Source organism: Geotrypetes seraphini, chromosome 2 (assembly GCF_902459505.1).
Source record: "Geotrypetes seraphini chromosome 2, aGeoSer1.1, whole genome shotgun sequence".
NCBI classification, from domain to species: Eukaryota; Metazoa; Chordata; class Amphibia; order Gymnophiona; family Dermophiidae; genus Geotrypetes; species Geotrypetes seraphini.
This window is the reverse complement of record NC_047085.1, coordinates 196,774,629-196,789,305: the sequence shown is the minus strand read 5'-3', so window position 1 is coordinate 196,789,305 and position 14,677 is coordinate 196,774,629. Positions and strand designations below refer to the sequence as shown.

At 42.6% G+C, this 14,677-nt stretch overlaps 1 protein-coding gene across 3 annotated transcripts in view; it reads left to right on the top strand.

Annotated features, from left to right (window-relative positions):
• SIRT5 (sirtuin 5) overlaps positions 1-3,067 on the top strand; it is a 57,118-nt gene extending 54,051 nt beyond the window's left edge. For all 3 annotated transcript variants that reach the window (XM_033934630.1, XM_033934632.1, XM_033934631.1), the window contains one exon: positions 1,710-3,067. In XM_033934630.1, the coding sequence (XP_033790521.1) occupies positions 1,710-1,785 (76 nt within the window). In that variant the 3' untranslated portion in view covers positions 1,786-3,067. The remainder of the gene's footprint in view (positions 1-1,709) is intronic.
• The last annotated feature ends 11,610 nt before the right edge of the window (positions 3,068-14,677 follow it).

The window sequence follows — 14,677 nt, the reverse complement described above, 5'->3', positions numbered from 1 at the left end:
TTTAACTGTCCAACCATTTATTTTTGCCAGGCTCATGGTAGTTGTCAATAACCCTCTTCTCAGAGGCATGATTTTGGCAGCTTGGGAGTCCCAAATGTGAGAACTACTACTACTACTACTGTTTGTGATTTCTATAGCGCTGAAATTCCTCTGAGAAAGCAGTTACTCACTTCTAGCAGGTGTTCTCCAAGGACAGCATGCATATATTCTAACAACACCCCCCCCCACACACACACACACACCTTTCCTAGTTGGCTTCTATGTTATCTTGCTGAACTGCAGGTTCGGTGAGCCGATGTACCGGAAGGCACCGGCACGTGCATAGTGCAGGCGGTCTTAGTTTAAAGTGACTACACTTTTTGACTGTCCATGCTGGGTTCCGTGGATCACCTAGATGTGAGAATATATACCCTTCTGTCTTCACAAAACATATACAAGTGGACATCTTTGCTTTATTTAGATCAGGGAACTGCATACATTAATGCAGTTTGAATTATATTGTTTTATACAGAATACTAATGTGTTAACAAATTATATGAGGACACACATAATATGTTCATATAATGATTCAAAATGTGTGATTGTGGCACCAAGGTACTCCACTCTTTAAACCCAGCATGCACCCAAAAAGAGGGAGAAGAAGCCTCAGACTAATGTAGCAGTATAGAACCAAAAGGAACAAATCAACACTGCTTTTGATACTTTCACTGGCAAAAAACTGTCTCACAGAACAGCTCAGGTTTAGAAAAGGGCAAAGTCACCCGGAGGCACGTTCAAGGACTTAGATGGCAAAAAACGACTTGAGCTTCAATCTTCCCAACAAGTGACCTTGTTTCACCAATGTTTGGCTCATCAGGGGAACAAACAATACAGCCTTGAAAAGTGCAGCCAAGCTGAGACCAGCGCTGTATTGTTTGTTCCCCTGATGAGCCAAACATTGGTGAAACAAGGTCACTTGTTGGGAAGATTGGAGAAGACGTGACAGCATTGGGGCTCAAGTCATCTTTTGTCAGCTAAGTCCTTGAACGTGCCTCTGGGTGACTGCCCTTTTCTAAACCTGAGCTGCTCTGTGAGAGAGTTTTTTTTGCCAGTGAAAGTATCAAAAGCAGTTTTGATTTGTACCTTTTGGTTCTATACTGCTACATTAGTCTGAGGCTTTTTCTCCCTCTGGGTGCATGCTGGGTTTGAAGAGGGGGGAGGGTGCCACGATCACACAACATTTTGAATCATCATTGTTTTATATAGACCATGAAAAATATGCAAGGGTTTGAAGACTTTTACAAGGCACTTATATGTTCAAAATGATTTATGAAAAACACATTTTAAAAGATTACATTGTATTGCCCATTTTCTTCCTTGTGTTCTTTCTCTGCCCTTTTCCCTCACTTCCTCTGGTACTGAAGAAGGTTAAGGAATTTTAGGTATAAATGGCAATATCACATAGCAGAGAGAACTTTGGGTGAAAAATAAAGAAATGTTGCAATGTCATGTGGAAGTATACTATAGTGAGTGGTAGTCACTAGACTGTTTTGGTATTTCAGAGGGAAAAACAATGTTTATAAAAGCTGTAGTGGCATGGTGTTGGATTTAGTCTTTAGCATTAGTCCTTATACTATGCTATGCTGTTTTTCTATCTGTGTTATTTTATTGCTGTTCTTGGCTTTGTCACTTCATTTATGATCTTATAATTGTGGGTTGTGTTTTCTCAGTTTTCACTTCCAGGGCCCCTGTGGCACAACCTTACCTCCAGCAATTGTCCGACACAAAAGGGAAATAATTTCTTGAAACTCAATGATGGGAATGGAGTCAAGAAAAAAATGATCCCTTTAACTATTAACTAAGGACTGAAAAGGAAAAAAAAAACTGGCTGTGTGGATAAACATCCTCTTTGCTATACATGACTTCTAAGAAGGTGAAGAGCAAATTCAGATGGGGTACTGAAGAATGGAGTTGAAAATTTATTTTGACAAATATTAAAATGAGCTACAAATGTGTTTTTATTTCAGGGTCTACGGCAGACTTTTAGAGTATGGCTCTCAGAATATTGGTGGTAATTCTATGCATTGTATTTTGCTGACTGCATTAAAATATTACAGAGTCCAGTATCTCTAATCTCAGACTTTCACAGAGGCTCACTGAAGTGACCCTTCTTACCATTGAGGCTTATGATGCCTCTCCATACAATGTTTTCATGACATATGACACTTTCTGCGAAGATGTGGCCTACAAATGAAATAAAACTGATGAAATTTTCACTGACTGGATAGGTTCAAATACATCTAATATAGCAATTTTTATGTAAACTAATGTAATTGTGGTGTGGCACTACTGCCAACATATATGGATGTTAAATAGGTAATAACAGTAATGTTAAAATATGCAGATGTGCTTCCACTGCTGCTATTAATGCTGCTGGAAATTGGTGCACTGTATTGCTCTTGGAAATCTTGATACTGGGTACCAAAAAGTTGTTATTAGTAAGTTGCTGTAGAATTAAGAAGAATGCTTCAATCTTAGCAAGTTGATGCCTTTTCCATTTTGGTATTGAAGTGGCTTACTATGATTAATAAGTGTTAGACTTAAAAACAGATGTCTAGTTTTTATACTCACAAATTTTATCTATAGCAGTAAGGGAGCAAGTGAAATGTTTTATTATACCCTTAATAAAGGATTCAGTTAGGTATACCAAGGATTCACTCCTAGATTCAAATCAGTAAGACTTCTTAGGAGAGTTGATCATGAAAGACGTCCTTAGTTTATACCAAAAGCAAACATACCATGAGCAGCTTTAGCAAAGAGCATTTACTTGGTCCTGCCAAGAAGCCACAGACCTATTCTGAAGCATCACTTTTAACTAGTGACTTTCTCTATTCTTGTCTTTGACATCACTGCTGAGCCTACAGCTCAGGAAGCCACTCATGAGAGCTTTGTGCATGTGTTATCACAGACAGACATGCATTGATTGCTGGTTATAAAATCTCTTTGCTTTTTTGTAATAAAGTAAATTTGAGTTTGCATTTGTTAGCTGTTTTCTCACTTCTCATGAAAATAAAAATTTTACACTTAATTAGCCTTTTGAACATCTTTTAGTTTTTGACCCCTGTCAGAGCTGCAATTTCATTTTCTAGCTTTAAATTTCTTTGTCATATATCCATCAAAATTCTGGCTATGAATTTTGGGGCATCAGATTGACCAAGATAATGGAAATGTGAGATTTTCATCCCCCATCTGCTAGCAGGCACTGTTAAAAGCAGTACATTTTAGCAGGGTTTTTGCATTAAAAATCCCTAGCCTGCTCTGCATTTGATTTTGACAGGGCCATGCAGAGCCGAGCCTGAAGGTTTCCTTTACAACATGTGGATATTTTTGCATTTTAGTGAGACGATGTGATTATTCTCCAAGGACATCTTCTCACATCTAGGTACATCATCTGACAGAGCCCTTCATAGACACAGTTCTCCAGCTTTATAAAAACTTTTGACAGTGTTCACAGTGCATATGTGCTCACCTTCTGTCATAGCACCCATTTGAACTATTGAGGTATTTTCTGCCGGTACGAGTTTTTTTCATTTGTGTAGGCTTGTCACTATTGTGCAGGGTCTTTTTTCCCCCCTGATAGCCACTTTAGTTGTTTGGTTGGGTTTGGTTTTTTTCATGCATTTCTAAGTTTCTTTTCTTTTTCCCATCAGTTCTTGCTTGACCTCAGTAGATCTAGGGCACCCAGTTGACTCTTTTTTCATCATAGTCATTTGACTTTGCTTCAGCTATTTTTTTGGACGTGCTCCTCAAAATGTTCCCAGGCTTTAAGAAGTTTTCCAGGTGCAACAAGACTATAGTCACAGGAAAACAGGCAGCAACCCATTGCAAAATGAATGGAGTAGACAAAAGGACAGTATGGCAGCTTAAAAGGCTCAAATGTCATTTTATTAAGAGTCAATCAGAATAAAAAAGGTGGTTCCAGATGCATATATCTAGATTTCAAAACCAATGATAAAAACAGTCCAACATGTTTTGGTGACCCCAGTGCCTGCATTAGGGTTTAATGTTATATTAACAGTGAGTCAGATAATATTGTTCTTTTGTTCTCTGTAACTGGACTATATCCTTAATGGATACCTGATCTAGGTACAAACAGTGCCTGAGACCCAATCATGAGATCTCTTAATGTCTTCATTATTCAAAGATGTCAAAAAGAGGTATCCATGGTCATGAAAAGCAGCATAAACAAATTTTGAAGTTGGTCTATTGATATTCTCCTAACCTAAAGCTAATCCCCCCTCTCTGCCCCAAAGGTATAAAAGGGTGAGGGGGAGAGACAGCTCAAACAATAATGCATTAAAGAAATAAATAAAATAAATAATTGTGATAAAGGAAAGCCTTCAGTCACACAGCTTGCACAGGGGAATGAACTCCAGCTGTCACAAGTATAACCCAATGAAGGGTATTAACTGAAACATCCCTGGGCTAACCTTGTGTGAGTTAAATATAATGAAACCAGTGCACAAACCAACATGCTAAAGGTAAAAAATCAATAATAATAAATGTAGCAAATTGTAAAAACTGTCTCTACCCCTCATCCGGGGAAAGTGAGCAACCAAAATCAGCCAAGCAGGCACAGGTGAAAAACAAAATCAAATGCAGGAAGTACTTAGCTTGTCCAATGTAGCACAAAAGTAGCCAGCCAAGATGAAGCTCGTCCAATGGGACTCCGTTTCGAGGATGAAAATCCCCTTCCTCAGGAACCGGCCAGGCTATGACCAAAAAAGATTTTAACAGTTTTAAACACCGGCCCCAGATAGAATCGCAAAGTTGAAGATGGCATCAGTCTCCATCGTTCCTGGAACTGCAATGAACAGTTAGTAACGCATTGACGTGAGTATTTCAAATCACCCTTGACTTCAGGTGTCAACAGATGTCATGGGATCAGTCAGCTGAATTCCCTCCTAGGGAAGAGGAAGAATTTGTCTTTGTTCTCATCTGCACTAACGGGCAAAGATAGTAGACATCAAGCAGAGGCCCGGACACAGTATCATTGAGCTTTCTTTTGGAGTATAACTTGAGATCAAGAACACCTGTGCTCGCAGTGCCTGGGTGCTCTAGAAGTGCCTCTGATGTGAGGATAGCTCCTCTTCAGTGTTATTGGAGTTGTAACCTAACTAAAGTATATTGGAAGCTAACAGAATGTGGCCAATCTGATTTCAATTCCTCCATTTTTGTTGATGACAACCTATGAGAGAGTTCAAGGAACTATGGAGTACTTCTACTACCATGAAGCTGCTTCTTCAAGGCTATTGATGCAGAGGCTCAAGGTGGTTCAGCCAATCCTCAACACTTTCACTACCTGCAAGAGATATATCAATACAGAAACCTCAAAGAGCTTTGGAATTGTTGCTGACTGCGCTGGTGTCTATCTTTAGTCCATCAGGAGAGAAAGCTTCTCTGATACATTGGAGATGCCCTAGACCAGGGATCTCAAAGTCCCTCCTTTAGGGCCGCAATTGAGTCAGGTTTTCAGGATTTCCCCAATGAATATGCATTGAAAGCAGTGCATGCACATAGATCTTATGCATATTCATTGGGGAAATCCTGAAAACCCGACTGGATTGCGGCCCTCAAGGAGGGACTTTGAGATCCCTGCCCTAGACCTAGGCTGACTAAGAGATCAGTAATTTGAGGCAAACAGACTTTAATGTCTTCTGCTGAGTACTTCTCTAAGTCAAAATCAGAATGCTCCTGGGCATCTGGCATCTAAAAAAAGCCAGGTATCTTCTCAGAGGAAGAGTCTACTAGTTTCCCATCATATCCTTCTTCACCATGTGAGAAACATAAAGCTCCCCTAGAGGAGTTCTCATTCACTGAGTTTTATCAGGGAGATGGCTAATTTCTTTTAGAGATGGAGAAGGAATCCAGGGCAGGAACTTCAGACATCCTTCAGTTCCTTGACTGTCCGCCCTCCCCAGGAAGAGTCTGTTCATAGACTCCTGAAGGAAGTATAAGTGAGACTGTGGGAGAACCCCCCCACCCCCGCCCAATCTCCTGTTAATAAGAAGGTTGACTCTAAAGCATTCAAAAGGCTCTGGGTTCAAGAAGCTACAACTTCCTTACCTTTCCATAGAGGTTGAATCTGGTCTCAAAAGAGCAAAGTATACAAAGACTCATTCCAAGGAACGAGGGGGAGAAGTATGGACCTTGGAGTCTTTGGGAAGAATTTTTTTCAGAATGCTATGCTCACTTCTTGCATAGCATCCTACCAGGTTTTCATGACCATGGACTTGTAGAACATTATATATAGTATAATGGAGTTTGCTGACTCTCTCACTTGGAAGAAGGCTGACTAACTCCACAAACTATTAAACAAAGGGAAAGTGTGAAAAATACATAGTTCTTGTAACCTATGATATTTTTTATATGACATTGAGATCCTCTGTAATGGGGATTGACAGCTGCAGAATTGAGTGACTGTGGGCTTTAAAGTGCAGGAGAAGCTTGCTGATATTCTGTGCCATGGAGAGAATTTCTTCAGTGTTAAGTGTTTGAAGCTTCTAGCCTCATTAAGCAGCACTTGGACACACAAGACTTTCTCCAGGCCCACTTCATAACAGGCCTCCTCTTCTAGATTTTCTAGCAAAGGGCAATAGAGATCCTACTACTCCTGACAGGTATCAGTATTTATCCCAGGACAAGCAGGCAGGTATTCTCACATATGGATGACATCATCGACGGAGCCCGGATGCGGACGCCTCGCAAGCAGACTTGCTTGAAGAAACTCGAAGTTTCGAGTCGCCCACCGCGCATGCACGAGTGCCTTCCCACCCAGCGCAGGGCGCGTCTCCTCAGTTCTCCGCGGAGCCGAGAAGTCCGTCTTTGACTCTCTGCGTTTAACTTTGTTCAGTTTGTGCCTTCTCTCAACCGCGGTTTGTGTTTTTTTCCTCACGAATCGCTGTTTTATTTTATTTCTTTTAGTTTAAAAAAAAATTTTCTTCCGTTCGTTTTCTGGGACAGGCCGTCCGATTTTGCGGCGGCTATTTTTCCGTCTATGTCCCAGCCTGCTAGGGGCTTCATGAGGTGTAGCAAGTGTCAGCGCGTGATCTCTCTCACGGACCCTCCCGGATGCTGCCTCGAGTGCCTTGGGCCAAAACATCATCCTAGGTCGTGCCTGCCTTGCCAAACACTTCAGCCTCGTGCTTTCAAGCGTCGTTGCATTTTGGTGGACAAGCTCTTCGAGATGAAGTCTCCTACTGATCCCTCGACTTCGAAGGCGTCTTCGGCCTCGACTTCCACCGAGGCTCCTTCTGCGCCTACTGCTTCCAACCTCGAGCCTCATCAGACCTTCGTCGTTTGCTGCGGCTCTTGCTTCGATGTCATCTGCTGTATCTTCCCGTTTCCTCAGGTCAGATAGCTCAGCAGTCGGTTCCGCCGGTGGTGATTAAAGTGTCTAAGACTCCCAAATCGAAGCACACACACTACCTTGAAGGAACCTCCAGCCAAAGCAGGTGGTCCAGTTTCAGATGCGGATCCATCCTTGCCGGCTTCTTTCCAGACCATGTTAGAGAAGCAGTTTATTCAGTTCCTTATTAACATGGGACCCAAACTGCTTCCTCTTATCCAGCCTGGGCATTCAGCAGACTCCCGCAAGGTCGAGCCGCTTCCTTTGCCCCAGTCTGAACTTACACACTCTTTGCAGGGAGCAGAATCTCTGCGAGTGTCTGGTCTGGCATCCAAGCACATAAAGCAAGGAGCAGATTCTGTGCGAGTGCCTCGACGAGAATCCTCACACTCTATACAAGGAGCAGAGTCTTTGAGAGTGCATCGAGGTTCCTCCACCAAGCCTCTGGAGCTTCGATCTACAGCCTCTAGTCCTATTCATACATCAGCATCGGCTGTCCACGTCTCCGAGGCAAAATCTCCTCGATGCTTGAGTTCTGGTTCCAGACACGGTTCTCACCAACATTCGAGGCCTTCATCGAGGCATCCTTCAAGGCATAGTTCTTCTCATGACAGAACATCTTCCTCGAAGCCTCGATCTACTCCAACCTCGACCAGACTACCGACTCCTCGTTCGAGGTCTCCGATGCCAGACCTCGAGGATGTTCCGGTCTTGATTGCCTCGTCCAAGTCACCAGGTTCCTTTGATGCCTTTTTCCCTGATGAAGCTTCTTCAACACAGGCTGCCTCGACATCTTCGAGTCCTTCTCGAGGCAAATCATTGGCAGATCAGCTATCTTTCTCGTCTTTCCTGCGACAGATGGCTGTGGACTTGGATATTCAATTGGATACTGGCTCCAAATATTCTAAGGAGTATCTCGAAGTCATGCATCTTCCTCAACTTCCGGCAGAGTCTCTTAAGCTTCCACTTCATAAGCTTTTGAATCAGACTTTTGGTCGTTGCATGGAAACACTTTTTTCCATACCGGCTGTTCCAGGGAAATTGGACTCTAGATATAAGGGTTTGACAATTCTCAGTTATCTCATCAATCCCGGCTGGTTGAGTCCTCCTTGAAAAGGTCCCATCCTTCCAAGGTTTACGCTACCGTCCCTCCTGGAAGTGAAGGGAAAACTATGGACAAATTTGGACGTCGCATCTACCAGAATGCTATGATGTCCTCTAAAGTCCTCAATTATAATTTTTATTTCATCGCTTACTTTGAATTTTTTCTTTCTCTTCCACCAAAGTTTTTGAATTATTTGGATGCCCAAATGCATTTTGAGTTTCAAGAAGTCATTGCTTCTTTCTCTCAATTACATCTGCATCTCCTCCAATCATCTTATGATGCCTTCGAGTTATCTGCCCGAGCAGCTGCTTGCTCTGTAGTTATGCGTCGTCTTGCATGGCTTCGTACCATTGAAATGGACTCTAACCTTCAAGACCGCTTGGCTAACATTCCTTATGAGGGCAACAACCTCTTTGATGAATCCATCGAGGCAGCCACCAAGAAATTATCTGGCCATGTAAAATCATTTGCTTCTATAGTCAGACCTAAGCCAAAGTCAGCTCCTGCCAAGCCTGCACGCCCTGCTCAAAGGTGTTTTGCTGCAAAGCCGGCTCCTTATACTCGCACTCCTCTGAAAAAACAGCAGCCCTCTTCTGAAAAAACAGCAACCTCAAAAGCAACAGAAACCCCAACCTTCTGCTGCACCTAAGGCTTCTCATCCTTTTTGACTGTTTACAACAGAGCATAACCTCCACCATTCTGTCTCTGTCTCCTTTTCCCCCTATAGGAGGTCGTCTCCATCATTTTTACAACCGATGGACAATAATTACATCCGACCTCTGGGTGCTTACCATCATCAGAGAAGGATACTCTCTTCATTTTACTCAGGTTCCACCAGAGCTTCCTCCAAGAGAGTATCCTTCCAAACCATCCCAGACCGCCCTTCTTTTTCAGGAAGCTCAAGCTCTGCTTTCTCTCCATGCCATCGAACCAGTTCCCTTGGAACGCACCAAACCACACAGAACTGCTCCTCAACTTTTTGTTTCCTTCGATCCAAATAAGTTGGATCCTATTTCTAAGTGTACCATCTCCAACTGGATGGCGGCTTGTATCTCTTTCTGCTATGCCCAGGCTGGATTACCCCTTCACAGTAAAGTCACAGCCCATAAAGTCAGAGCAATGGCAGCTTCAGTAGCTTTCCTCAGATCTACACCTATTGAGGAAATTTGTAAAGATGCTACTTGGTCCTCGGTTCATACCTTCACTTCTCACTATTGTCTGGATACTTTTTTTCAGACGGGATGGACAGTTTGGCCAAACAGTATTACAAAATTTATTCTCCTAAATTGCCAACACTCCCACCATCCCATTATGGTTAGCTTGGAGGTCAATACCTTCTATAATCACAGTTAGACTTATAATTAAATCCAATAATTATATGTCGTGAAAATCTCAGACCCTGAACCCGTGACTGGTGTTATCACCAAAATGGGGTTCATTTAGGGGACCATCACTGTCCCCGCAACCATCCACCAAAAAATATATTATATAAATGCCAAATAGACAAAACTTATCTGTGAATGGGATGGTATGATGTCGATAATGAACCTCAACGGTGAGTGAATAATTCTGGTGCTTGTGGTGTGTTAAAAACAATCACTGTAATTCCTTCGTGTTAAATGCTTGTCCCCCCTAACTCGAGTTTCGAATAACTTCCTTCTTCAGGGAAGGACTCTATGAGAACAAGTATACAGGAAAAACAGAGAGCTAATTAAATATGTCAAAAATTTAACATTTAAACCACTATATTCGGTTATCTATGTTATCTTTCTAGTGGAATCAAGATACTTCAATGTCATAATAAATCCGTAACTACTCACAAATCTCATACTATTACTGGCTCCAAGATTCGGCTGGAACAGAAAGCTGGGACAAGCATATAACACGAAGGAATTACAGTGATTGTTTTTAACACACCACAAGCACCAGAATTATTCACTCACCGTTGAGGTTCATTATCGACATCATACCATCCCATTCACAGATAAGTTTTGTCTATTTGGCATTTATATAATATATTTTTTGGTGGATGGTTGCGGGGACAGTGAAAAACTATGATGGTCCCCTAAATGAACCCCATTTTGGTGATAACACCAGTCACGGGTTCAGGGTCTGAGATTTTCACGACATACAATTATTGGATTTAATTATAAGTCTAACTATGATTATAGAAGGTATTGTTTAAACACATTATCACAGGATATTTTATATACTTCTCTCCATATTAAAAGTAGCTTGGAGGTCACCCATATGTGAGAATACCTGCCTGCTTGTCCTGGGATAAAGCACAGTTACTTACCGTAACAGGTGTTATCCAGGGACAGCAGGCAGCTATTCTCACAACCCACCCACCTTCCCTGGTTGGCTTCTCTGCTAGCTATTTGAACTGAGGAGACGCGCCCTGCGCTGGGCGGGAAGGTACTTGCGCATGAGTGGTGCAGGTGACTCGAAACTTTGAGTTTCTTCAAACAAGTCTGCTTGTGAGGCGTCCGCATCTGGGCTTCGTCGATGATGTCACTCGTATGTGAGAATAGCTGCCTGCTTTCCCTGGATAACACCTGTTACAGTAAGTAACCGTGCTTTTTCTCCCTCTCATTCCTCCCAAGTCATTCAGGGCCCTTGCTCTCACAGAAGCCCCAGCCACCTCCACAGTTAAAAAACCAGGAACAGGGTTTTGACCATTTCCAACAGAGCAAAACCTCCATCCTCATAACCTTCTTAGAAAACCTTTCCGTAAGAGAGAGGCTGAAAATGTTTTGAAGCAAGATGGCCCTTAGAGAGTTGTGCAAGGAGAGAAATCAAACCCGTCACCACTGGAATCAAACTTGTCCCCACCCATCACCACTGGAATTGAATTCATCACTGCCCATTCGCATAAGCAATATCTTCTGTCCCCATAAACTTCAGAAGTAGTTATGCTAGAGAAAGAGAGATTGTTCACTCTCTAAGATGGAGAGAATGAGAGGGCACTTTCTAAAGTTAAAGGGGATAGACTGTACAAATGTAAGGAAGTTCTTCACCCAGAGTGGTAGAAATCGGGAACGCTCTTCCAGAGGCTGTTATAGGGGAAAGCACCCTACAGGGATTCAAAAAAAGGTTAGATAAGTTCCTGCTGGACCAGAACATATATATTTAGGTAAGGCTAGACTAGTAGGCACAGGTCTTTGACCTAAGGGACGCCTTGTGAGCAGACTGCTGGGCATGATGGACCACTGGTCTCACCCAGCATGTTCTTATGTTCTGGTAGAGACCCACTTACATATAAGCAAATATATTTTATTATATTACTTGGGAAAAATACATACTTTGTAAATGGATCTCTGCCAGAGCCTCTAATGCAAATATAAATACTCCTAAATATTCATGCTGATAAGGACCCTCAAGCTTTGTCAGCTAAGGACTTCCTCTGAAGGTGGCCAGGGGTCCCTTTTGCCAAGCTTGGCAGGCAGTAGCAACGTCCCTGAATCACAGATGTTGGCACCTTGGTGGCTCAGGTGACTCATCTCTCCTGCCGCGATAGCGACCACCCACCCCCCTGAACCGTGGCACTTCGGGTGGGGGGTTGTTCAGGAGGGCCGAGTAGGGTGGGCTACATCGGGGCAGGAGGGCCTGGGATCCCTCCTGCCCCGATTGTGTCAAGGAGGGTGGGGGTTACAGTGGCAGGGGGGCTTGGGCTCCCTCCTGCCCAATCCGATTGGGGGAGGGGTCACGGCAGGAGAGATTGGCTATCTCTCCTGCCACGATTGTTGCTGGGGGGGGGGGATTCTGTAACCGGTGTTCTTTTTGACAGACACCAGTTACAGAATCCAGCTTTTAGGCGAAGGACTAGCTTCTCCTTTGCTTAAAAGCTCTTGTGTTGGCGTTTGGAACTTAGGCTTTTTTTGGTTGAATATATGTTGTTAGTGTAGACGTAGTGGTGGTCTGGGTGTTTAAACAGCTGAATGTAAGGCAGACCATTATTTTTTAAAACCCTCCTTTTGGATGTTTTTTTTGAGAATGGACATTTTCCCTGCTTCTACTTTCAGCGTTTAGGGCCTAGGCCAAAAGGGGACTTAGACTTTTTTTTTATTATGCCTTTCCACATATTTATATTTATTGAAAGTTAACACAGTGTAAATAATGAAACTTACAACAATTTTCTTCAATACACATATCATTTAACCCCTCCCCCTCCCCTTGAACAGAACAGTTGAGGAGCACACACACACAAAAATAAGTTCAATAGTCAACTTCGGGCAAATAGAGTGAGGTCCATCCAAAAATGTTGCCTCAAACACTTTAAAATCATAAGTGTTCGAGGCTTGAGCAGTTAAGGCAGAGCTTACAGAAATGGGGCAGGGACAGCGACAAAACTCATGGAGATGGGACGGGGAAATTGAGTTCCTGCGGGGATGGTGACATTTGTCCCTGTATCATTCTGTAGTGCATTTCTTCCATCCCCTCTACTGCCACATCCAACATTTCTCCCTCTCTAATCCCCCGGATCATGTGCAGCATTTTTTGTCCCTGCCCTCCAGCCCTATGCCCAACATTTCTCCTATCACCCTTCTCCAGCACCATGCCACATCTCTCCCTACATCACCATATCCAACATTCCTCTCTCGCATCCTTTTCAATCTGTTCTACTGTTCCCTCTCCACCATCATATCCAACATTTCTGTGTCTCATCTAGTTCCTTCATGTTATCACACATTTTTTTCTTTTGCCTTTCTTTTCCTGCACCATACCGGAGCTTATAAGACCGATTACTGCCCCTTTTTAAGCCACGGTGCCGCCTAACACATTAATTCACACTTCACTGCCTTCAAGTCGCATGCCGGTTTCTTCATTGTTACCTTATGATCCAAATGCACAGTAATATTCATATGCTTTTTGTGCGCTCTTGCACTCAGTCTCAAGCCAGCACTGTACATTGTCCCGCTCTCTTTTAAATTGCAATTTTTAAAAAATAATAAATAAATTTTTCAAAATGTATTATGTCATCTTGATACTCCGGCTCATTATCACACTTACATTTTCATATTATGATTTTTGTTGTCTTTATGTTCACGCTTTACTTCATAATGGGCTTCTTTTATCCACTATGCTTTTTAATGTTTATTTTATCATACATTACCTCTCTTTGTTGCTGATGGACTCACACATTCCTTTTGCTGTTTCTAGTTTTTATTCAATTGTTATCCATCATTTTATTTTGTTTCGACACGTGTTAGGTATGTATTCTCATAAATATTTTCACCCTTTACCATACACATGGCTTCTGGTTCTCACCTTCCCATATCCATTTACGTAAGGAGTCATTTTTATCACATTTCACTAGATTCACTTTCATTCATTATTATGTCTATATAATCACCAATCTTACGTTATGTTCACCATCACTTGATTCAATTCACTTCATTTTAATATTAAGTTGAAATAATCACCAAACTTATACAACATTCATCATCACTTTTCAACCTTTGCAAATAACTGCTTCACACTTAGCTAATGTATGCTTCACCTCATTTTTTTCACACCCCCATTTTTAAATAAACCATAGCATCAATAATCTTTTTGCTGTCATCATTGTTATTCAGATACACATTTCATCACATTAGGACCCCTGAGGAAGGAGTGTTTTCTTCGAAACACAGACCTTGTTGGGTCTGGTCTTATCAATCCTTTTGGATACAAACTATTTCATGTTTTTACGATTGTTCAGTAAAGTCTTGGCATCCTGTACATCATCACTGCCGTCTCTTTTTTTTGTTCATCTTTCTCTTCCCCATTCATTTCTACCTCATTCCTCCGCATGCCCAATAATTCTCCTCTTTCTTCCTTTTCCCATGTGTATCATCTCTTTCCTTCTCACTCACCCATGCCCAACAATTCACCCTTTGTTCCCTCACCCACCTTATTATCTCTTTCCTTCCTGCCATCCTATGTCCCAAGTTTGTGCCCCCTTCCTCTCTCCCTTCTGTGTCCCAAGTTCATGCCCCCCCTCCTTCCTATCTTTGTCTAAAGTTCATGCCCTGTCCACGTCCCAACACGCTCCCTCCTTTATCCCAAGTTCATGCCCTCTCTCCCTTCTGTGGCAGCCAGTCAGCCATGATGTCCGACTGTACCTTTAACCTCGTGGACTGGCAGACACAGTAAGGGCAGTGGCGTACCTAGGGGGGGGCGGGGGGGGCGGGTACCAGCCC